General features: G+C 44.5%; 1 protein-coding gene across 1 annotated transcript; it reads left to right on the forward strand.

The window, feature by feature from the left end:
• The first annotated feature begins 787 nt into the window (after window positions 1–787).
• On the forward strand, window positions 788–25,032 carry LOC139405609 (centrosomal protein of 76 kDa-like). Its single transcript, XM_071148016.1, has 12 exons — window positions 788–1,037; window positions 2,751–2,906; window positions 10,565–10,652; window positions 10,758–10,991; window positions 11,078–11,263; window positions 12,437–12,534; window positions 14,419–14,547; window positions 15,821–16,009; window positions 18,454–18,620; window positions 20,792–21,125; window positions 23,200–23,417; window positions 24,087–25,032. The coding sequence occupies exons 1-12, from the start codon at window positions 975–977 to the stop codon at window positions 24,223–24,225; spliced, it is 2,001 nt and encodes a 666-aa protein (XP_071004117.1). The 5' UTR covers window positions 788–974; the 3' UTR covers window positions 24,226–25,032.
• Window positions 25,033–25,747: the final 715 nt, after the last annotated feature.

Raw genomic sequence — 25,747 nt, forward strand, 5'->3', positions numbered from 1 at the left:
GCAGGAAAATTCCATGGCATTTGCACCAATATCAATGTATTTTACTACCATTGTAGTGCCCCAAAAACCATAATAGTAACGTTACCATGGTATTTATTTTTTATTTTACTACCATGGTACATTTTCGTAAGGGACCAACTTTGCCACGATTCATGTACAGTGAAGTAATACAAATAAATGTGATTTTAGAGGCTCTCAATGATTGATTGTATAATGTCCCCAAAATATTTCAGCTTGTGAGTGTGTGATATGGGGGTTGGAGCTATGTTTTACTTCTAAACAATGGCAACAGCGCCATGTTGATCTGAGCCTTGCTGTCGAAAAACCATATTAGTGTCCGACTTTCATCAGTTGCAGAAACACCTGCCCTGAATACACCATCCTCAACTTTCGTTTTCACTCGGTTGTTTTCGCCATTACGTCGATGCACGGCGCGGCCCATCGACGACGCATGGACAACGCACACAGTGGGCGTTTCACGTCGCCTGAAAAGTATCTCTGAGAAAACTACAATCAGTTCTCAAACTACAAACTGGTCCTTGTGGGTCCTTTCTATAACCGAGTAGTTTATCGCTGACGATTTATAGAAATGTAAAATATTGAATGAAAATAAAGCAAATACACGTTAAACAAGATTCAGTCTTTAAAAAGTGATGGTTTTATGTAATACTTGGTGTGATTTTTGTTATTTAAGGGAATGGTTTTGTCCTTAGTTGAGACTTTAATTAGACGAACCGCTTCAGGCAATGAGGAAGACACATGCCCGCTTCCTTTTCCGCCACAGTTTAAACTGGCAGTTGTTATTGTTATGGAGGTCTGGGATTGAAGTTTTTGCAGATGGATTTTCCCGATCCTTCGTGTTATTCAGGCAAATAAGACAACTATAAGCCATTTATATGTAGCACTTCTTACCACACGTACAGTGTAGTGTTCATTTAGTAAAAGGGGCGAAACGCAGGTGGAATTCTACCGAGATGTCTCTACCACCGGAGAAAGCATCTGAACTAAAGCAGATCATACACAACCATCTGATCAAGGTAGCTAGTTATCGAAGCATTTAAAATGATCATTACCAATCTGATAGCTATGAAGTCATTAAAACTCGTTTTTCAACCACTCCACAAATGTATTGTTTTAACAAACTATAGTTTCGGCAAGTCAGTTAGGACATCTACTTTGTGCTTGACACAAGTCATTTTTCCGACAATTGTTTACAGACAGATTATTTCACTTATAATTCACTGTATCACAATTCCAGTGGGTCAGAAGGTTACATACACTAAGTTGAAAAGGATGTCATGGCTTTAGAAGCTTCTGATAGGCTAATTTATATAATTTGAGACAATTGGAGGTGTACCTTCAAACTCAGTGCCTCTTTGCTTGACATCATGGGAAAATCAAAAGAAATCAGACAAGACCTCAGAAAAAAAATTGTAGACCTCCATAAGTCTGGTTCATCCTTGGGAGCAATTTCCAAATGCCTGAAGGTACCACGATCATCTGTACAAACAATAGTACACAAGTATAAACACCATGGGACCACGCAGCCGTCATACCGCTCAGGAAGGAGACGCGTTCTGTCTCCTAGAGATGAATGTACGTTGGTGCGAAAAGTGCAAATCAATCCCAGAACAACAGCAAAGGACCTTGTGAAGATGCTGTAGGAAACAGGTGCAAAAGTATCGATATCCACAGTAAAACAAGTCCTATATCGATATAATCTGAAAGGCCCCTCAGCAAGGAAGAAGCCACTGCTCCAAAACCGCCATAAATAAGCCAGACAATGGTTTGCAACTGCACATGGGGACAAAGATCATACTTTTTTGGAGAAATGTCCTCTGGTCTGATGAAACAAAAATAGAACTGTTTGGCCACAATGACCATCATTATGTTTGGAGGAAAAAGGGGGAGGTTTGCAAGCCGAAGAACAGCATCCCAACTGTGAAGCACGGGGGTGGCAGCATCATGTTGTGGGTATGCTTTACTGCAGGAGGGACTGGTGCACTTCACAAAATAGATGGTTTCATGAGGAAGGGAAATTATGTGGATATATTGAAGCAACATCTCAAGACATCAGTCAGGAAGTTAAAGCTTGGTCGTAAATGGGTCTTTCAAATGGACAATGACCCCAAGCATACTTCCAAATTTGTGGCAAAATGGCTTAAGGACAACAAAGTCAAGGGATTGGAGTGGCCATCACAAAGCTATGACCTCAATCCCATAGAAAATTGGTAGGCAGAACTGAAAAAGCGTGTGCGAGCAAGGAGGTCTACAAACCTGACTCAGTTACACCAGCTCTGTCAGGAGGAATGGGCCAAAATTCACCCAACTTATTATGGGAAGCTTTTGGAAGGCTACCCAAAATGTTTGACACAAGTTAAACAATTTAAAGGCAATGCTACCAAATACTAATTGAGTGCATGTAAACTTCTGATCCACTGGGAATGTGATGAAAGAAATCAAATCTGAAATAAATAATTCTCTACAATTATTCTGACATTTCACATTCTTAAAATATAGTGGTGATCCTAACTGACCTAAAACAGGGAGTTTTTACTAGGATTAAATGTCAGGAATTGTGAAAAACTGAGTTTAAATGTATTTAAACTTCCGACTTCAACTGTAGCTAGTACAGGGAAACACTTATAGTTAAAGAGAGACTGTTGCCATTGAGGGAGAACAGCCAGGAGTGGGGCTTGAACCATTCTGTTCTAAGATGTAGTGACTAGTAGTAATGTGTGTTTTGTCAGATAAACATCCATGGGAAGATCAGGGATGTGTTGGCGGAGACCGTGAGAGAGGATCTGGACCCTGGACACAGCTCTCTGTCTGAGGAGGACTTCCTCCGGGCTCTGCAACGCAGGGGAATCGTAGACGATGTCATGAAGGATCTTCATTTCTCCAAGGTGAGTTGTGGGAACTCTTCCGTTCAGCACGTTTTATTATCGGAGGTTGAATGCAGCTTTCTACAGAAGTCCAGAGAGGACATGAATATACACCAAAATTAATTCCCTTGTTATGTCGAGATCACAACTTATCTCATGGTCACTACATAACAAACGTTGTTTAATTGAGACCACGATATAATCGAAAGTACCACGCATCATCCATTCATTTGTTCAGATGCACCATGCAGGATTTAACCACCTCATCAAGGAGTCCTGTGGCTGTCACAATGCACTCCTGGGGCATTTAAGCCCCGAACAATGCCTGACAAGCAGCCCTGTCTCCCAGGCTGTGTGCCGCCCCCAAGACCACTGCCAATCGCATGCAAGGAACAACGCAGCTAACTTGGCTAGTTAGCTGGATCGTCTTACTAGAAAGTTGTCTATGCTGATTGTTAGCGTGCATAACTGATATGTGTATAACTATAATGGACACTATTTGTTTTGTGGATAATATTTAACTGTTCAGTTGATCAACTCCATTCCTGACAGGCTGATCAGATTCAATTTCAGCCTCAGAGGCGGATGAATCAGGATGCTGCCTTTAGAGGCTGTTTCATAGGTAAAGCTCCTTGCAGGCGGATTAGCTGTCAGTGATTTATAGGTTGATGCATATAATCCAGAGTAGTTGTGCTCTATTCCTGGCAGGCTGATCAGATTCAATAGCAGCCTCAGAGCTAGATCAGATTATATAGCAGTCTCAGAGCCAGATCAGATTCTATAGCAGCCTCAGAGCTAGATCAGATTCAATAGCAGCCTCAGAGCTAGATCAGATTCAATAGCAGCCTCAGAGATAGATCAGATTCTATAGCAGCCTCAGTGCTAGATCAGATTCTATAGCAGCCTCAGAGCCAGATCAGATTCTATAGCAGCCTCAGAGCTAGATCAGATTATATAGCAGCCTCAGAGCTAGATGAGATTCTATAGGAGTCTCAGAGCTAGATCAGATTCTATAGCAGCCTCAGAGCTAGATCAGATTCTATAGCAGCCTCAGAGCTAGATCAGATTCAATAGCAGCCTCAGAGCTAGATCAGATTCTATAGCAGCCTCAGAGCTAGATCAGATTCAACAGCAGCCTCAGAGCTAGATCAGATTCAACAGCAGCCTCAGAGCTAGATCAGATTCAACAGCAGCCTCAGAGCTAGATCAGATTCTATAGCAGCCTCAGAGCTAGATCAGATTCTATAGCAGCCTCAGAGCTAGATCAGATTCTATAGCAGCCTCAGAGCTAGATCAGATTCAACAGCAGCCTCAGAGGCTGATAAGTCAGTATGCTGTCTGCAAGGAGCCTTACATATGAAACAGCCTACAAGGCAGCATCCTGAGAGGCTCAGAGGAAGCATCCTGAGAGGCTCAGAGGAAGCATCCTGAGAGGCTCAGAGGCAGCATCCTGAGAGGCTCAGAGGCAGCATCCTGAGAGGCTCAGAGGAAGCATCCTGAGAGGCTCAGAGGCAGCATCCTGAGAGGCTCAGAGGCAGCATCCTGAGAGGCTCAGAGGCAGCATCCTGAGAGGCTCAGAGGCAGCATCCTGAGAGGCTCAGAGGCAGCATCCTGAGAGGCTCAGAGGCAGCATCCTGAGAGGCTCAGAGGCAGCATCCTGAGGCTGCTATTGAATCTGATCAGCCTGTCAGGAATGAAGCTCACCCACTCTGTAAATGTAAATAGCATCCATAAAACATACAGTGTCCCTTACAGATATCAGTTATGCAAGCTAACAACCAGCACAGATAACAAGCTCACTAGCTGACAGAACTACCTTGCTAGCTCACTTACTCACTCACAAGACGAGCCAAGTTAGCTGCGTTGTTGCTTGCATGCGATTGGCTGTGGTCTCGGGGGTGGCATAAAGCCTGGTAGACAGGGCTGCCTGTCAGGCAGAGTTAAGGGCATAGATGCCCCATTAACTCTAAAGGGACATTTAACTTGTTCACATTCTAACGTAGAAACTGATAATGATCTCCAAACACAAATGAAAGCATGACGTCAGCATGAAATGTACCCTTAGCATGAAATGTACCATCCCTTAGTGTAGCAGTCAATAAAAACATGGGCTCTGATCCACTGTGGGCTCTGATCCACCAGGGGCTCTGATCCACCAGGGGCTCTGATCCACCGTGGGCTCTGATCCACCGCGGGCTCTGATCCACCGCGGGCTCTGATCCACCAGGGGCTCTGATCCACCAGGGGCTCTGATCCACCGTGGGCTCTGATCCACCAGGGGCTCTGATCCACCAGGGGCTCTGATCCACTGTGGGCTCTGATCCACCAGGGGCTGATCCACTCCTATAGTTTATCTCGTCATCTCAACAAAACAACTTTTGTTATGTAGTGTTCATGACATAAGTTGTGATCTCAACATAATGAGGGGTTTGTAGTGTTCATGACATACGTTGTGATCTCAGCATAATGAGGGGTTTGTAGTGTTCATGACATAAGTTGTGATCTCAGCATAATGAGGGGGTTTGTAGTGTTCATGACATAAATAAGTTGTGATCTCAACATAATGAGGGGTTTGTAGTGTTCATGACATAAGTTGTGATCTCAACATAATGAGGAGTTTGTAGTGTTCATGACATAAGTTGTGATCTCAGCATAATGAGGGGGTTTGTAGTGTTCATGACATAAGTTGTGATCTCAGCATAATGAGGGGGTTTGTAGTGTTCATGACATAAATAAGTTGTGATCTCAACATAATGAGGGGTTTGTAGTGTTCATGACATAAATAAGTTGTGATCTCAACATAATGAGGAGGTTTGTAGTGTTCATTACATAAATAAGTTGTGATCTCAACATAATGAGGGGTTTGTAGTGTTCATGACATAAATAAGTTGTGATCTCAACATAATGAGGGGTTTGTAGTGTTCATGACATAAATAAGTTGTGATCTCAACATAATGAGGGGTTTGTAGTGTTCATGACATAAATAAGTTGTGATCTCAACATAATGAGGGGTTTGTAGTGTTCATGACATACGTTGTGATCTCAACATAATGAGGGGTTTGTAGTGTTCATGACATAAATAAGTTGTGATCTCAACATAATGAGGGGTTTGTAGTGTTCATGACATAAATAAGTTGTGATCTCAACATAATGAGGTGTTTGTAGTGTTCATGACATAAATAAGTTGTGATCTCAACATAATGAGGGGGTTTGTAGTGTTCATGACATAAATAAGTTGTGATCTCAACATAATGAGGGGTTTGTAGTGTTCATGACATACGTTGTGATCTCAACATAATGAGGGGTTTGTAGTGTTCATGACATAAATAAGTTGTGATCTCAACATAATGAGGGGGTTTGTAGTGTTCATGACATAAATAAGTTGTGATCTCAACATAATGAGGGGTTTGTAGTGTTCATGACATAAATAAGTTGTGATCTCAGCATAATGAGGGGGTTTGTAGTGTTCATGACATAAATAAGTTGTGATCTCAACATAATGAGGGGTTTGTAGTGTTCATGACATAAATAAGTTGTGATCTCAGCATAATGAGGGGTTTGTAGTGTTCATGACATAAATAAGTTGTGATCTCAGCATAATGAGGGGGTTTGTAGTGTTCATGACATAAATAAGTTGTGATCTCAGCATAATGAGGGGGTTTGTAGTGTTCATGACATAAATAAGTTGTGATCTCAGCATAATGAGGGGGTTTGTAGTGTTCATGACATAAATAAGTTGTGATCTCAACATAATGAGGGGGTTTGTAGTGTTCATGACATACGTTGTGATCTCAACATAATGAGGGGTTTGTAGTGTTCATGACATAAGTTGTGATCTCAACATAATGAGGGGTTTGTAGTGTTCATGACATACGTTGTGATCTCAACATAATGAGGGGTTTGTAGTGTTCATGACATACGTTGTGATCTCAACATAATGAGGGGTTTGTAGTGTTCATGACATACGTTGTGATCTCAACATAATGAGGGGTTTGTAGTGTTCATGACATAAATAAGTTGTGATCTCAACATAATGAGGGGGTTTGTAGTGTTCATGACATAAATAAGTTGTGATCTCAGCATAATGAGGGGGTTTGTAGTGTTCATGACATAAATAAGTTGTGATCTCAACATAATGAGGGGGTTTGTAGTGTTCATGACATACGTTGTGATCTCAACATAATGAGGGGTTTGTAGTGTTCATGACATAAGTTGTGATCTCAACATAATGAGGGGTTTGTAGTGTTCATGACATACGTTGTGATCTCAACATAATGAGGGGTTTGTAGTGTTCATGACATACGTTGTGATCTCAACATAATGAGGGGTTTGTAGTGTTCATGACATACGTTGTGATCTCAACATAATGAGGGGTTTGTAGTGTTCATGACATAAATAAGTTGTGATCTCAACATAATGAGGGGGTTTGTAGTGTTCATGACATAAATAAGTTGTGATCTCAACATAATGAGGGGTTTGTAGTGTTCATGACATAAATAAGTTGTGATCTCAGCATAATGAGGGGGTTTGTAGTGTTCATGACATAAATAAGTTGTGATCTCAACATAATGAGGGGTTTGTAGTGTTCATGACATAAATAAGTTGTGATCTCAGCATAATGAGGGGTTTGTAGTGTTCATGACATAAATAAGTTGTGATCTCAGCATAATGAGGGGGTTTGTAGTGTTCATGACATAAATAAGTTGTGATCTCAGCATAATGAGGGGGTTTGTAGTGTTCATGACATAAATAAGTTGTGATCTCAACATAATGAGGGGGTTTGTAGTGTTCATGACATACGTTGTGATCTCAACATAATGAGGGGTTTGTAGTGTTCATGACATAAGTTGTGATCTCAACATAATGAGGGGTTTGTAGTGTTCATGACATACGTTGTGATCTCAACATAATGAGGGGTTTGTAGTGTTCATGACATACGTTGTGATCTCAACATAATGAGGGGTTTGTAGTGTTCATGACATACGTTGTGATCTCAACATAATGAGGGGTTTGTAGTGTTCATGACATAAATAAGTTGTGATCTCAACATAATGAGGGGGTTTGTAGTGTTCATGACATAAATAAGTTGTGATCTCAGCATAATGAGGGGGTTTGTAGTGTTCATGACATAAATAAGTTGTGATCTCAACATAATGAGGTTTGTAGTGTTCATGACATAAATAAGTTGTGATCTCAACATAATGAGGGGTTTGTAGTGTTCATGACATAAATAAGTTGTGATCTCAACATAATGAGGGGTTTGTAGTGTTCATGACATAAATAAGTTGTGATCTCAACATAATGAGGTTTGTAGTGTTCATGACATAAATAAGTTGTGATCTCAACATAATGAGGGGTTTGTAGTGTTCATGACATAAATAAGTTGTGATCTCAACATAATGAGGGGTTTGTAGTGTTCATGACATAAATAAGTTGTGATCTCAACATAATGAGGGGTTTGTAGTGTTCATGACATAAATAAGTTGTGATCTCAGCATAATGAGGGGTTTGTAGTGTTCATGACATAAATAAGTTGTGATCTCAACATAATGAGGGGTTTGTAGTGTTCATGACATAAATAAGTTGTGATCTCAGCATAATGAGGGGTTTGTAGTGTTCATGACATAAATAAGTTGTGATCTCAACATAATGAGGGGGTTTGTAGTGTTCATGACATAAATAAGTTGTGATCTCAACATAATGAGGGGTTTGTAGTGTTCATGACATAAATAAGTTGTGATCTCAACATAATGAGGGGTTTGTAGTGTTCATGACATAAATAAGTTGTGATCTCAACATAATGAGGGGGTTGTAGTGTTCATGACATAAATAAGTTGTGATCTCAACATAATGAGGTGTTTGTAGTGTTCATGACATAAATAAGTTGTGATCTCAGCATAATGAGGGGGTTTGTAGTGTTCATGACATAAATAAGTTGTGATCTCAGCATAATGAGGGGTTTGTAGTGTTCATGACATAAATAAGTTGTGATCTCAACATAATGAGGAGGTTTGTAGTGTTCATGACATAAATAAGTTGTGATCTCAGCATAATGAGGAGGTTTGTAGTGTTCATGACATAAATAAGTTGTGATCTCAACATAATGAGGTGTTTGTAGTGTTCATGACATAAATAAGTTGTGATCTCAACATAATGAGGGGGTTTGTAGTGTTCATGACATAAGTTGTGATCTCAACATAATGAGGGGTTTGTAGTGTTCATGACATAAATAAGTTGTGATCTCAACATAATGAGGGGGTTTGTAGTGTTCATGACATAAATACGTTGTGATCTCAACATAATGAGGGGTTTGTAGTGTTCATGACATAAATAAGTTGTGATCTCAGCATAATGAGGGGTTTGTAGTGTTCATGACATAAATAAGTTGTGATCTCAACATAATGAGGTGTTTGTAGTGTTCATGACATAAATAAGTTGTGATCTCAACATAATGAGGGGGTTTGTAGTGTTCATGACATAAATAAGTTGTGATCTCAACATAATGAGGTGTTTGTAGTGTTCATGACATAAATAAGTTGTGATCTCAACATAATGAGGGGGTTTGTAGTGTTCATGACATAAATAAGTTGTGATCTCAACATAATGAGGGGGTTTGTAGTGTTCATGACATAAATAAGTTGTGATCTCAGCATAATGAGGGGTTTGTAGTGTTCATGACATAAGTTGTGATCTCAACATAATGAGGGGTTTGTAGTGTTCATGACATAAATAAGTTGTGATCTCAACATAATGAGGGGGTTTGTAGTGTTCATGACATAAATAAGTTGTGATCTCAACATAATGAGGGGTTTGTAGTGTTCATGACATAAATAAGTTGTGATCTCAACATAATGAGGGGGTTTGTAGTGTTCATGACATAAATAAGTTGTGATCTCAACATAATGAGGGGGTTTGTAGTGTTCATGACATAAATAAGTTGTGATCTCAGCATAATGAGGTGGTTTGTAGTGTTCATGACATAAATAAGTTGTGATCTCAGCATAATGATGGGGTTTGTAGTGTTCATGACATAAATAAGTTGTGATCTCAACATAATGAGGGGGTTTGTAGTGTTCATGACATAAATAAGTTGTGATCTCAGCATAATGATGGGGTTTGTAGTGTTCATGACATAAATAAGTTGTGATCTCAACATAATGAGGGGGTTTGTAGTGTTCATGACATAAATAAGTTGTGATCTCAGCATAATGAGGGGGTTTGTAGTGTTCATGACATAAATAAGTTGTGATCTCAGCATAATGAGGGGGTTTGTAGTGTTCATGACATAAATAAGTTGTGATCTCAGCATAATGAGGTGTTTGTAGTGTTCATGACATAAATAAGTTGTGATCTCAGCATAATGAGGGGTTTGTAGTGTTCATGACATAAATAAGTTGTGATCTCAACATAATGAGGGGTTTGTAGTGTTCATGACATAAATAAGTTGTGATCTCAGCATAATGAGGGGGTTTGTAGTGTTCATGACATAAATAAGTTGTGATCTCAGCATAATGAGGGGTTTGTAGTGTTCATGACATAAATAAGTTGTGATCTCAGCATAATGAGGGGGTTTGTAGTGTTCATGACATAAATAAGTTGTGATCTCAACATAATGAGGGGTTTGTTTTATGTCCTCTCTGGGCTTCCGTACCTTCATAACTTTGACAGTGTTTTGACAGGAAGTGCCTGACACCGAGTTAGGACTCCAGAACACTCCGAAGCCTGCAACTCACTTTATTGACAAGGACCCGACGAAGCTCAAGAAAAGTAAGAAACACTGTTACCGGGGAGATTGAACGAGAAGTCTCTAGTAGCACCTGACGTTCCCTTACTACTGTTCAGTGTCAAATGATTGTATTTCTGTCCTCCCAGCCAACATGGACCCAGCGAGGAGGTACCTGTACCTCCAGGTCCTGGGGGGTAAGGCCTTTCTAGAGCACCTCCAGGAGCCAGAGCCTCTACCTGGTCAGGTCTGCTCCACCTTCACCCTCTACCTGCACTTCAGGAACCAGCGCTTCCACTCCAAGCCTGTCCCCTGTGCCTGTGAGCCAGACCTGCAGGAGGGCTTCCTGCTGGAGATACACAGAGAGGGGAGGAGAGGGGGGGGTACTACCAACAACAACAACTTAATAATTGATCCTCTCTGAACAGGCTTGTTGTTCGTGACCTTCCTTTGTCTCTGTGTCTTACAGGCGATGGCAGTAAGATGGCAGATGCCACCACGATGTTGTCTATCTGTGACCCGGTACACCTGGTGTTGATAAAGAGAGACACGTCCAGCGAGACCACCCTGGTCTCCTCTTACTTCCTGGACTGGAGGACCGTCCTCTCCTCTCCCTCTGGGAAGACCAGCATTGCCGTAGAGCTGCTTGGAGTCGGTAAGGACGCTAGGGTTAAACTATTTGAGGTTTAATTTTCTGAAGGAAAATGAACCTGCATTTTCTATTAATTAGCCTGATTTACACCCAGTTAAATACATAGAAATTAAAGACAAAAGAGAGGGAAAACTTCCTGTCTGCTGTTCTGGGTTTCTGTTCTGTTCCAACTGTCGGTAGTGAGTGTAAGGTGTTTCTGTTCTGTCCTAACAGGTGTTCAGTATATCTCCTCTGTATCCTAACAGGTGTTCAGTATGTCTCCTCTCTGTATCCTAACAGGTGTTCAGTATATCTCCTCTGTATCCTAACAGGTGTTCAGTATATCTCCTCTGTATCCCAACAGGTGTTCAGTATGTCTCCTCTGTATCCTAACAGGTGTTCAGTATATCTCCTCTGTATCCTAACAGGTGTTCAGTATATCTCCTCTGTATCCTAACAGGTGTTCAGTATATCTCCTCTGTATCCTAACAGGTGTTCAGTATGTCTCCTCAGTATATCTCCTCTGTATCCTAACAGGTGTTCAGTATGTCTCCTCAGTATATCTCCTCTGTATCCTAACAGGTGTTCAGTATGTCTCCTCTGTATCCTAACAGGTGTTCAGTATGTCTCCTCAGTATATCTCCTCTGTATCCTAACAGGTGTTCAGTATGTCTCCTCACTGTATCCTAACAGGTGTTCAGTATGTCTCCTCTCTGTATCCTAACAGGTGTTCAGTATGTCTCCTCTGTATCCTAACAGGTGTTCTGTAGGTCTCCTCAGTATATCTCCTCAGTATGTCTCCTCTGTATCCTAACAGGTGTTCAGTATGTCTCCTCTCTGTATCCCAACAGGTGTTCAGTATGTCTCCTCTGTATCCCAACAGGTGTTCAGTATATCTCCTCAGTATATCTCCTCTGTATCCTAACAGGTGTTCAGTATGTCTCCTCTGTATCCTACCAGGTGTTCAGTATGTCTCCTCTGTATCCTAACAGGTGTTCAGTATGTCTCCTCTGTATCCTAACAGGTGTTCAGTATGTCTCCTCTGTATCCTACCAGGTGTTCAGTATGTCTCCTCTGTATCCTAACAGGTGTTCAGTATATCTCCTCTGTATCCTAACAGGTGTTCAGTATGTCTCCTCAGTATATCTCCTCTGTATCCTAACAGGTGTTCAGTATATCTCCTCTGTATCCCAACAGGTGTTGAATGTAAGGTGACGGCTGGTGTACTCAACATGAGTCTTGACCTTTACCCTCCTCTGTCAGAGATCCTGTCACCTGACATCATCACCACACAGGTCAGAGACTGGTCGTAATGCTGCTATGCTCTGTCATGTTGTCACGCTATGATTCACTGACATCTTCCTTCCTAAGAGGCAGACATTTACAGTGCCTTGCGAAAGTATTCGGCCCCCTTGAACTTTGCGACCTTTTGCCACATTTCAGGCTTCAAACATAAAGATATAAAACTGTATTTATTTGTGAAGAATCAACAACAAGTGGGACACGATCATGAAGTGGAACGACATTTATTGGATATTTCAAACTTTTTTAACAAATCAAAAACTGAAAAATTGGGCGTGCAAAATTATTCAGCCCCTTTACTTTCAGTGCAGCAAACTCTCTCCAGAAGTTCAGTGAGGATCTCTGAATGATCCAATGTTGACCTAAATGACTAATGATGATAAATACAATCCACCTGTGTGTAATCAAGTCTCCGTATAAATGCACCTGCACTGTGATAGTCTCAGAGGTCCGTTAAAAGCGCAGAGAGCATCATGAAGAACAAGGAACACACCAGGCAGGTCCGAGATACTGTTGTGAAGAAGTTTAAAGCCGGATTTGGATACAAAAATATTTCCCAAGCTTTAAACATCCCAAGGAGCACTGTGCAAACGATAATATTGAAATGGAAGGAGTATCAGACCACTGCAAATCTACCAAGACCTGGCCGTCCCTCTAAACTTTCAGCTCATACAAGGAGAAGACTGATCAGAGATGCAGCCAAGAGGCCCATGATCACTCTGGATGAACTGCAGAGATCTACAGCTGAGGTGGGAGACTCTGTCCATAGGACAACAATCAGTCGTATATTGCACAAATCTGGCCTTTATGGAAGAGTGGCAAGAAGAAAGCCATTTCTTAAAGATATCCATAAAAAGTGTCGTTTAAAGTTTGCCACAGGCCACCTGGGAGACACACCAAACATGTGGAAGAAGGTGCTCTGGTCAGATGAAACCAAAATTGAACTTTTTGCAAAGTTTTTGCAAAGTTTTTGCAAAACGTTATGTTTGGCGTAAAAGCAACACAGCTCATCACACTGAACACACCATCCCCACTGTCAAACATGGTGGTGGCAGCATCATGGTTTGGGCCTGCTTTTCTTCAGCAGGGACAGGGAAGATGGTTAAAATTGATGGGAAGATGGATGGAGCCAAATACAGGACCATTCTGGAAGAAAACCTGATGGAGTCTGCAAAAGACCTGAGACTGGGACGGAGATTTGTCTTCCAACAAGACAATGATCCAAAACAAAGCAAAATCTACAATGGAATGGTTCAAAAATAAACATATCCAGGTGTTAGAATGGCCAAGTCAAAGTCCAGACCTGAATCCAATCGAGAATCTGTGGAAAGAACTGAAAACTGCTGTTCACAAATGCTCTCCATCCAACCTCACTGAGCTCGAGCTGTTTTGCAAGGAGGAATGGGAAAAAATGTCAGTCTCTCGATGTGCAAAACTGATAGAGACATACCCCAAGCGACTTACAGCTGTAATCACAGCAAAAGGTGGCGCTACAAAGTATTAACTTAAGGGGGCTGAATAATTTTGCACGCCCAATTTTTCAGTTTTTGATTTGTTAAAAAAGTTTGAAATATCCAATAAATGTCGTTCCACTTCATGATTGTGTCCCACTTGTTGTTGATTCTTCACAAAAAAAGACAGTTTTATATCTTTATGTTTGAAGCCTGAAATGTGGCAAAAGGTCGCAAAGTTCAAGGGGGCCGAATACTTTCGCAAGGCACTGTATATTGTTCCTTCCTAAGAGGCAGACATTTATATTGTTCCTTCCTAAGAAGCAGGGGTTGATAGTGTTCCTTCCTAAGAGGCAGGGGTTGATAGTGTTCCTTCCTAAGAGGCAGGGGTTGATAGTGATTGTTACTGGTGTTTATTGTTTGCAGCAGTCCCTGGAGCGACAGAAGACGGCGGAGAAGGAGAGGCTGTTTCTGGTTTATGCGAAACAGTGGTGGAGAGAGTTTCTAGAGATCAGACAGGCCAACCAATCCAAACTGGTCAAGATCTTTGCTCAGGTCCTCACATTGTTAATACTTGTGTATTAATATAATACTGATGTGTTAGTGTTTAATAATATTCAAAAACATTGTTTTGTGTTTTTTAGGATGAGAATGGTGTCAACCGGACAGTGTGTTAGCCGTGCTGGGTGTTAGCCGTGCTGGGTGTTAGCCGTGCTGGGTGTTAGCCGTGCTGGGTGTTAGCCGTGCTGGGTGTCAGCCGTGCTGGGTGTCAACCGGACAGTGTGTCAACCGGACAGTGTGTCAGCCGGACAGTGTGTCAGCCGGACAGTGTGTCAACCGGACAGTGTGTCAACCGGACAGTGTGTCAACCGGACAGTGTGTCAACCGGACAGTGTGTCAACCGTGCTGGGTGTCAGCCGTGCTGGGTGTCAGCCGTGCTGGGTGTCAGCCGTGCTGGGTGTCAGCCGTGCTGGGTGTTAGCCGTGCTGGGTGTTAGCCGTGCTGGGTGTTAGCCGTGCTGGGTGTTAGCCGTGCTGGTTGTTAGCCGTGCTGGTTGTTAGCCGTGCTGGGTGTTAGCCGTGCTGGTTGTTAGCCGTGCTGGTTGTTAGCCGTGCTGGTTGTTAGCCGTGCTGGTTGTTAGCCGTGCGTTGCTGGGTGTCAACCCGACAGTGTGTCAGCCGTGCTGGGTGTCAACCGGACAGTGCGTTAGCCGTGCTGGGTGTTAGCCGTGCTGGGTGTTAGCCGTGCTGGGTGTTAGCCGTGCTGGGTGTTAGCTGTGTCGTGCTGGGTGTTAGCCGTGCCGTGCTGGGTGTTAGCCGTGCCGTGCTGGGTGTTAGCCGTGCCGTGCTGGGTGTTAGCCGTGCCGTGCTGGGTGTTAGCCGTGCCGTGCTGGGTGTTAGCCGTGCCGTGCTGGGTGTTAGCCGTGCCGTGCTGGGTGTTAGCCGTGCCGTGCTGGGTGTCAACCGGACAGTGTGTAAGCCGTGCTGGGTGTCAACCGGACAGTGTGTTAGCCGTGCTGGGTGTTAGCCGTGCTGGGTGTTAGCCGTGCTGGGTGTTAGCTGTGCCGTGCTGGGTGTTAGCCGTGCCGTGCTGGGTGTTAGCCGTGCCGTGCTGGGTGTTAGCCGTGCCGTGCTGGGTGTTAGCCGTGCCGTGCTGGGTGTTAGCCGTGCTGGGTGTTAGCCGTGCTGGGTGTTAGCCGGGCTGGGTGTTAGCCGTGCTGGGTGTTAGCCGTGCTGGGTGTTAGCCGGGCTGGGTGTTAGCCGGGCTGGGTGTTAGCCGGGCTGGGTGTTATCCGGGCTGTATTTGAACTTTGCTGTGTTGCTTGCAGGATGAGAACGGCGTCAACAGGCCGGTGTGTTCCTACGTGCGTGTCCTGCGCGCTGGTCGTCTCCTGGAGAGTCCCCGTCAGGCGGCCCGCTTCGTTAGCCTGCTGGGCCTGGAGAAAGCCCCCGTGGTGGGGGGAGGGGGCAAACAGGAGCAGTGGTGCTCCCTTCTCGCCTTCCTCTGTAGAAACAAGGTGAGGACTGGCTCTGTTCTGAACCACACACACAGCCGTAAGCATTTAGACAGCTGTAATGCTATGACGTCTTTAACCTCTGAACTCTGTGTTCTAATCGTCAGTGGTGGAATTGTAAAATAATTTATTTCTGAAACGGTTAAACGGTCTGTTATGAGAAGATTTATTTATATCCTGATGGACGGTTCTGGGATTTCCCCAGTGCAGCAGAATGAATAAATGCCTCTCCTCTTCTATCCTCTCCCCTCTCCTCTCCTCTTCTATCCTCTCCCCTCTCCTCTTCTATCCTCTCCCCTCTCCTCTTCTATCCTCTCCCCTCTCCTCTTCTATCCTCTCCCCTCTCCTCTTCTATCCTCTCCCCTCTCCTCTCCTCTTCTATCCTCTCCCCTCTCCTCTCCTCTTCTATCCTCTCCCCTCTCCTCTTCTATCCTCTCCCCTCTCCTCTTCTATCCTCTCCCCTCTCCTCTTCTATCCTCTCCCCTCCCCTCTCCTCTCATCTCTCCTCTCCTCCTCCTCTATCCTCTGAGACATGATGACCAGCCCTTTGGGTTAGAGTTAGGAACTGAGAGCAGACTGAGACATGATGACCAGCGCTGTGGGTTAGAGTTAGGAACTGAGACATGATGACCAGCCCTGTGGGTTAGAGTTAGGAACTGAGACATGATGACCAGCCCTGTGGGTTGGAGTTAGGAACTGAGAGCAGACTGAGACATGATGACCAGCGCTGTGGGTTAGAGTTAGGAACTGAAACATGATGACCAGCCCTGTGGGTTAGAGTTAGGAACTGAGACATGATGACCAGCCCTGTGGGTTAGAGTTAGGAACTGAGACATGATGACCAGCCCTGTGGGTTAGAGTTAGGAACTGAGACATGATGACCAGCCCTGTGGGTTGGAGTTAGGAACTGAGACCAGACTGAGACATGATGACCAGCCCTGTGGGTTAGAGTTAGGAACTGAGACATGATGACCAGCCCTGTGGGTTAGAGTTAGGAACTGAGACATGATGACCAGCCCTGTGGGTTGGAGTTAGGAACTGAGACCAGACTGAGACATGATGACCAGCCCTGTGGGTTAGAGTTAGGAACTGAGACATGATGACCAGCCCTGTGGGTTGGAGTTAGGAACTGAGACATGATGACCAGCCCTGTGGGTTAGAGTTAGGAACTGAGACATGATGACCAGCCCTGTGGGTTAGAGTTAGGAACTGAGACATGATGACCAGCCCTGTGGGTTAGAGTTAGGAACTGAGACATGATGACCAGCCCTGTGGGTTAGAGTTAGGAACTGAGACATGATGACCAGCCCTGTGGGTTAGAGTTAGGAACTGAGACATGATGACCAGCCCTGTGGGTTAGAGTTAGGAACTGAGACATGATGACCAGCCCTGTGGGTTAGAGTTAGGAACTGAGACATGATGACCAGCCCTGTGGGTTAGAGTTAGGAACTGAGACATGATGACCAGCCCTGTGGGTTAGAGTTAGGAACTGAGACATGATGACCAGCCCTGTGGGTTGGAGTTAGGAACTGAGAGCAGACTGAGACATGATGACCAGCGCTGTGGGTTAGAGTTAGGAACTGAGACATGATGACCAGCCCTGTGGGTTAGAGTTAGGAACTGAGACATGATGACCAGCCCTGTGGGTTAGAGTTAGGAACTGAGACATGATGACCAGCCCTGTGGGTTAGAGTTAGGAACTGAGACATGATGACCAGCCCTGTGGGTTGGAGTTAGGAACTGAGACCAGACTGAGACATGATGACCAGCCCTGTGGGTTAGAGTTAGGAACTGAGACATGATGACCAGCCCTGTGGGTTAGAGTTAGGAACTGAGACATGATGACCAGCCCTGTGGGTTGGAGTTAGGAACTGAGACCAGACTGAGACATGATGACCAGCCCTGTGGGTTAGAGTTAGGAACTGAGACATGATGACCAGCCCTGTGGGTTGGAGTTAGGAACTGAGACATGATGACCAGCCCTGTGGGTTAGAGTTAGGAACTGAGACATGATGACCAGCCCTGTGGGTTAGAGTTAGGAACTGAGACATGATGACCAGCCCTGTGGGTTAGAGTTAGGAACTGAGACATGATGACCAGCCCTGTGGGTTAGAGTTAGGAACTGAGACATGATGACCAGCCCTGTGGGTTAGAGTTAGGAACTGAGACATGATGACCAGCCCTGTGGGTTAGAGTTAGGAACTGAGACATGATGACCAGCCCTGTGGGTTAGAGTTAGGAACTGAGACATGATGACCAGCCCTGTGGGTTAGAGTTAGGAACTGAGACATGATGACCAGCCCTGTGGGTTGGAGTTAGGAACTGAGACATGATGACCAGCCCTGTGGGTTAGAGTTAGGAACTGAGACCAGACTGAGACATGATGTTTTTGGTGTTTCCAGGGAGACTGTGACATCTCTCTGATCTGATTGGTTGTGTGTTTCCAGGGCGACTGTGAGGACCATGCCACCCTGCTGTGCAGTCTGCTGCTGGGGTTCGGCCTGGATGCCTACGTGTGTGTTGGCACTAAGCCCAAGAGCCTGGCACACACATGGGTGATGACCAGGGGCACTGACAGCACCATCACCTTCTGGGAGAGCCTGACCGCACACAGGTGAGACTGAAGCCTGGTTCAGATACAACGGCCCCACCTGAGACGAGACACAACCAGACTGTTTCATAATGTTGTAGCTGACCTGAAGACGAGACGTTCAGATCAAAAAGACCAGCCCAGGGTCTTCCGAGTGGCCAGCGTTCTGAGGCACTGTATCGCAGTACTTGAGGCGTCACTACAGACCCGGGTTTGGTCACAGGCTGTGTCACAACCGGCCTTGACCGGGAGTTCCATAAAACGGTGCACAATTGGCTCACTCTAGCAACTCCATGTGGCGGGCCGGGCGCCTGCAGGCTGACTTCGATGGTCAGTTGAACAGTGTTTCCTCCGACACATTGGTGCGGCTGGCTTCTGGGTTAAACCGGCGTTGTTTCCTCTGACACGGTGGTGCGGCTGGCTTCCGGGTTAAACCGGCGTTGTTTCCTCCGACACATTGGTGCGGCTGGCTTCTGGGTTAAACCGGCGGTGTTTCCTCTGACACGGTGGTGCGGCTGGCTTCCGGGTTAAACCGGCGGTGTTTCTTCTGACACGGTGGTGCGGCTGGCTTCTGGGTTAAACCGGTTGTGTTTCCTCTGACACGGTGGTGCGGCTGGCTTCTGGGTTAAACCGGTTGTGTTTCCTCTGACACAGTGGTGCGGCTGGCTTCCGGGTTTAGCGGGCGGGTGTTAAGAAGTGCAGTTTGTCGGGTCATGTTTCAGAGGACACACGACTGGACCTTCGTCTCCAGAGCCCGTAGGGCAGTCGATGAGACAAGATGGAAGTTGGGGAGAAAAAAAATAATACCAGACACAGTTCAGACCGTTTCCATGGTAATGCTGCCTCTTTACAATGACATGATTTATTTGAAACAAAGTTGCCACTTGTTGTAGCAAGGTGTTGTAGCAGCTAGGTGTTGTAGCCGCTAGGTGTTGCAGCAGCTAGGTGTTGTAGCAGCCAGGTGTTGTAACAGCCAGGTGTTGTAGCCGCTAGGTGTTGTAGCCGCTAGGTGTTGTAGCCGCTAGGTGTTGTAGCCGCTATGTGTTGTAGCCGCTAGGTGTTGTAGCCGCTAGGTGTTGTAGCCGCAAGGCAACAAGGTGTTGTAGCCGCTAGGTGTTGTAGCCGCTAGGTGTTGTAGCCTCTAGGTGTTGTAGCCGCTAGGTGTTGTAGCCGCTAGGTGTTGTAGCAGCCAGGTGTTGTAGCCGCTAGGTGTTGTAGCAGCCAGGTGTTGTAGCAGCCAGGTGTTGTAGCAGCCAGGTGTTGTAGCAGCCAGGTGTTGTAGCCGCTAGGTGTTGTAGCCGCTAGGTGTTGTAGCCGCTAGGTGTTGTAGCAGCTAGGTGTTGTAGCAGCCAGGTGTTGTAGCCGCTAGGTGTTGTAGCAGCTAGGTGTTGTAGCAAACAAGTTTCATTCACCAGAAAAGTTACACACTTTGCGACTCGTCAAAGAAATATCAACAAGCTAGACTAGCTATTACTGCAGCAAAACAGCTAGCTATTACTGCAGCAAAACAGCTAGCTATTACTGCAGCAAAACAGCTAGCTATTACTGCAGCAAAACAGCTCGCTATTACTGCAGCAAAACAGCTCGCTATTACTGCAGCAAAACAGCTAGCTATTACTGCAGCAAAACAGCTAGCTATTACTGCAGCAAAACAGCTAGCTATTACTGCAGCAAAACAGCTAGCTATTACTGCAGCAAAACAGCTAGCTATTACTGCAGCAAAACAGCTAGCTATTACTGCAGCAAAACAGCTAGCTATTACTGCAGCAAAACAGCTAGCTGTCTGCTTGGCTAACTAGTTAGCTGCTTGGCTGAACACAGACAGTCAGCGCACTGTTCTCGCTAAATCGAGTCGCAAGTTTTTCGCTAAGATTTGACGTGTTGAATTTTGGAAACTCCAGCTAGCCAACATGAGATGTTCCTAAAACCACACTGTTTCAGATCAAACAAACTTCTGTTCTTCAACTGCATAAAACACATCAGAGGTGTTTTAAATGTGATGCTTAACAACACCTGCAACAATTAAGTCCTCTGTCTCTCTGGCGGAGTTTCTGATAGGTTAACGGAGTCCCCTTCACCAGGGTGCAGCATGGTTATGAATAGAGCTGCGATGATCCCTCACTCTAGTCTGTATGTCAGTGGCATGTCTGTTCTACACAATATATTTCTACCTATTCAACCATTTTTTGTTTCAGGTACCTCCACCAGGCCATTGACCCAGACGCCCCTCCCCTGGCCCCCCAGCCCCGCCCCTCCTATCCCTACAGGACCATCGGCTGTGTGTTCAACCACAGGTCCTTCCTGGCCAACTGCCAGCCGTCGGACGCCGTGGAACTCTGCTCGTTCGACTTCCACAACCAGTCCCAGTGGAAGGCTATGAGTGAGGAGGCTGTTGGCTCAGTCTGCTCCCCAGGCAGCACCACCTCTCTGCCCCCTCTACCTCCTCTCTGTGGCCCCTCCCTGGAGCCCAGCGCTGCCTCCAACCAGCTGGAACTGGAGCTGAGGTACCTGGTGGTGGAACACAGGAAGGTGAGAGTACGAACAACGGCGTACAGGTTGGCTCAGTTTAACCTGTAACACCTGTCAGAGCCCATACCTGTCAGAGCCCATACCTGTCAGAGCCCATACCTGTCAGTCATGTTGTGTCTCTACAGTACAGGATGTTAACATGGTGTCTGTGTGTCTAGTCATGTATATCTACAGTACAGGATGTTAACATGGTCTCTGTGTGTCTAGTCATGTATATCTACAGTACAGGATGTTAACATGGTCTCTGTGTGTCTAGTCATGTTGTGTCTCTACAGTACAGGATATTAACATGGTCTCTGTGTGTATATATTGGCTCATGGGTCTGTGTATCCACATCCAGACCCACACATACAGTCAGAGCCGGCTCTAGCCTTTTGGGGGCCCTAAGTGACATTTTGTCCCTCAAAAAAAGATCTCTGTGTCTGTATTATAGTAGATCTCTGTGTCTGTATTATAGTAGATCTCTGTGTCTGTATTATAGTAGATCTCTGTGTCTGTATTATAGTAGATCTCTGTGTCTGTATTATAGTAGATCTCTGTGTCTGTATTATAGTAGATCTCTGTGTCTGTATTATAGTAGATCTCTGTGTCTGTATTATAGTAGATCTCTGTGTCTGTATTATAGTAGATCTCTGTGTCTGTATTATAGTAGATCTCTGTGTCTGTATTATAGTAGAACTCTGTGTCTGTATTATAGTAGATCTCTGTGTCTGTATTATAGTATATCTCTGTGTCTGTATTATAGTAGATCTCTGTGTCTGTATTATAGTAGATCTCTGTGTCTGTATTATAGTAGATCTCTGTGTCTGTATTATAGTAGATCTCTAGGTCTGTATTATAGTAGATCTCCGTGTCTGTATTATAGTAGATCTCCGTGTCTGTATTATAGTAGATCTCTGTCTGTATTATAGTAGATCTCTGTGTCTGTATTATAGTAGATCTCTGTGTCTGTATTATAGTAGATCTCTGTCTGTATTATAGTAGATCTCTGTGTCTGTATTATAGTAGATCTCTGTGTCTGTATTATAGTAGATCTCTGTGTCTGTATTATAGTAGATCTCTGTGTCTGTATTATAGTAGATCTCTGTGTCTGTATTATAGTAGATCTCTGTGTCTGTATTATAGTAGATCTCTCTGTCTGTATTATAGTAGATCTCTGTGTCTGTATTATAGTAGATCTCTGTGTCTGTATTATAGTAGATCTCTGTGTCTGTATTATAGTAGATCTCTCTGTCTGTATTATAGTAGATCTCTGTGTCTGTATTATAGTAGATCTCTGTGTCTGTATTATAACAGATCTCTGTGTCTGTATTATAGTAGATCTCTGGGTCTGTATTATAGTAGATCTCTGTGTCTGTATTATAACAGATCTCTGTGTCTGTATTATAGTAGATCTCTGTGTCTGTATTATAGTAGATCTCTGTGTCTGTATTATAGTAGATCTCTGTGTCTGTATTATAGTAGATCTCTGTGTCTGTATTATAGTAGATCTCTGTGTCTGTATTATAGTAGATCTCTGTGTCTGTATTATAGTAGATCTCTGTATTATAGTAGATCTCTGTGTCTGTATTATAGTAGATCTCTGTGTCTGTATTATAGTAGATCTCTGTCTGTATTATAGTAGATCTCTGTGTCTGTATTATAGTAGATCTCTGTCTGTATTATAGTAGATCTCTGTGTCTGTATTATAGTAAATCTCTGTGTCTGTATTATAGTAGATCTCTGTGTCTGTATTATAGTAGATCTCTCTGTCTGTATTATAGTAGATCTCTGTGTCTGTATTATAGTAGATCTCTGTGTCTGTATTATAGTAGATCTCTGTGTCTGTATTATAGTAGATCTCTGTGTCTGTATTATAGTAGATCTCTGGGTCTGTATTATAGTAGATCTCTGTGTCTGTATTATAGTAGATCTCTGTGTCTGTATTATAGTAGATCTCTGTGTCTGTATTATAGTAGATCTCTGTGTCTGTATTATAGTAGATCTCTGTGTCTGTATTATAGTAGATCTCTGGGTCTGTATTATAGTAGATCTCTGTGTCTGTATTATAGTAGATCTCTGTGTCTCCCTCCAGGACCTTGGCCTGGCCACAGTGTGGGATGACCACCTGTCCTACGTCCTGTCCTCCGCCCTGGCGGCGTACGAGCTGGAGCGCTGCACGGGGACTTCCTGCGGTAACGAGGAGTTCCAGGATGCTGTGCGGAGGGCGGTGCCGGACGGACACACCTTCAAAGGTTTCCCCATCCACTTCCTGCACCACAACGCACGGCGAGCCTTCGCTACTTGCCTCAGGTAACTATAGCAACGCACCACAACGCACGGCGAGCCTTCACTACCTGCCTCAGGTAACTATAGCAACGCACCACAACGCACGGCGAGCCTTCGCTACCTGTCTCAGGTAACTATAGCAACGCACGGCAACACACGCGAGCCTTCGCTACTTGCCACCGGTAACTATAGCAACACACCGCAACACACGTCGAGCCTTCTCTTACCTGCCTCAGGTAACTATAGCAACGCTCCTCAACACACGTCGAGCCTTCTCTACCTGCCTCAGGTAACTATAGCAACGCTCCTCAACACACGTCGAGCCTTCTCTACCTGCCTCAGGTAACTATAGCAACGCTCCTCAACACACGTCGAGCCTTCTCTACCTGCCTCAGGTAACTATAGCAACACACCGCGCAACACACGTCGAGCCTTCGCTACTTGCCTCAGGTAACTATAGCAACGCTCCTCAACACACGTCGAGCCTTCGCTACTTGCCTCAGGTAACTATAGCAACGCTCCTCAACACATGTCGAGCCTTCGCTACTTGCCTCCGGTAACTATAGCAACACTGAATATTTCCAGCTTTTAGACACCTCACAATTTTATAAGTTGATCAGGTAAAAGAAGGACAGGAGAAGTGTGTGTTGTCGTGGATACTGAAGTGATGTGTGACTGTTGTTGTTTGGGCAGGTCTCCGTTCTGTGATGAGATAGTGTGTTGCCGTGGGGACCACGTGAGGCTGGCGGTGCGTGTCCGGGTGTTTGCGTACCCCGAGTCTGCCTGTGCCGTCTGGGTGATGTTCGCCTGCAAGTATCGTTCTGTACTCTGACCCCTGACCTTTGACACGCCCCCACCGTTGGAGGAACATCAAGTTTAAGGGACCAGGGACCTCCCCATACCATAATAACACCATACTGAAGGGCTGATACCATATCTATTGAATTACCAGGGACCTCCCCATACCATAATAACACCATACTGAAGGGCCGATACCATATCTATTGAATTACCAGGGACCTCCCCATACCATAATAACACCATACTTTAAAAAACAATTAACTGGTCTAGGAACAGTGGGTTAACTGGTCTAGGAACAGTGGGTTAACTGGTCTAGGAACAGTGGGTTAACTGGTCTAGGAACAGTGGGTTAACTGGTCTAGGAACAGTGGGTTAACTGGTCTAGGAACAGTGGGTTAACTGGTCTAGGAACAGTGGGTTAACTGGTCTAGGAACAGTGGGTTAACTGGTCTAGGAACAGTGGGTTAACTGGTCTAGGAACAGTGGGTTAACTGGTCTAGGAACAGTGGGTTAACTGGTCTAGGAACAGTGGGTTAACTGGTCTAGGAACAGTGAGTTAACTGGTCTAGGAACAGTGGGTTAACTGCCTTGTTCAGGGGCAGAACCACAGATTTGACAGACTTACTGTAGGTACCGATACCATATGTATTGCGATTCGATACTGTGATTTTATTGTTATTCCCAAACATGTAATATCCTGATATGTAACTATTGATTCACCCCGTCACTACAATTTGTTGTCTTTCTACTGTCTTATTACAGACTTTGTTTACTATATGAGAATGTATTTATAGCTACATATAATTTTTTCTAAATAAATTATTTACTTTTTAAAAAATTGAGTGAGTTTGAATTGTAATTTAACTAAATTTGATTGATCAGAAGTTGTTCCTGTTATCTAGTCAAACAGGTTTAATTACTAGAGTTTAAGCCCACCATGAAGGTAATAAACAGTAGATGTGTAGTAACATTGTTCCACCACTAGATGGCGAGTGAAGACCAGCAGAGACGGTGAACTGACTGAACTAAAGACTCCATCCATTCCTCCAGCAGTGATGCTGTTCAGTGTAATCACTGTCTAGAGAATACCGACCCTCTCATCCTCCTCACATCCACATCTACTGGACTGACTGAACTAAAGGCTCCATCCATTCCTCCAGTAGTGATGCTGATCAGTGTAATCACTGTCTAGAGAATACCGACCCTCTCATCCTCCTCACATCCACATCTACTGGACTGACTGAACTAAAGGCTCCATCCATTCCTCCAGTAGTGATGCTGATCAGTGTAATCACTGTCTAGAGAATACCGACCCTCTCATCCTCCTCACATCCACATCTACTGAACTGACTGAACTAAAGACTCCATCCAGAGAATACCGACCCTCTCATCCTCCTCACATCCACATCTACTGAACTGACTGAACTAAAGACTCCATCCATTCCTCCAGAAGTGATGCTGTTCAGTGTAATCACTGTCTAGAGAATACCGACCCTCTCATCCTCCTCACATCCACATCTACTGAACTGACTGAACTAAAGGCTCCATCCATT

Source organism: Oncorhynchus clarkii, chromosome 3 (genome assembly GCF_045791955.1).
Source record: "Oncorhynchus clarkii lewisi isolate Uvic-CL-2024 chromosome 3, UVic_Ocla_1.0, whole genome shotgun sequence".
NCBI lineage: Eukaryota > Metazoa > Chordata > Actinopteri > Salmoniformes > Salmonidae > Oncorhynchus > Oncorhynchus clarkii.

Coding starts and splice junctions, on each gene's coding strand:
- LOC139405609 (XM_071148016.1), top strand. CDS start 975: ATGTCTCTACCACCGGAGAAAGCATCTGAACTAAAGCAGATCATACAC. Junction 2,907..10,564: donor AGGATCTTCATTTCTCCAAG/GTGAGTTGTGGG, acceptor GTGTTTTGACAG/GAAGTGCCTGACACCGAGTT. Junction 18,621..20,791: donor GAGAGCCTGACCGCACACAG/GTGAGACTGAAG, acceptor TTTTTGTTTCAG/GTACCTCCACCAGGCCATTG.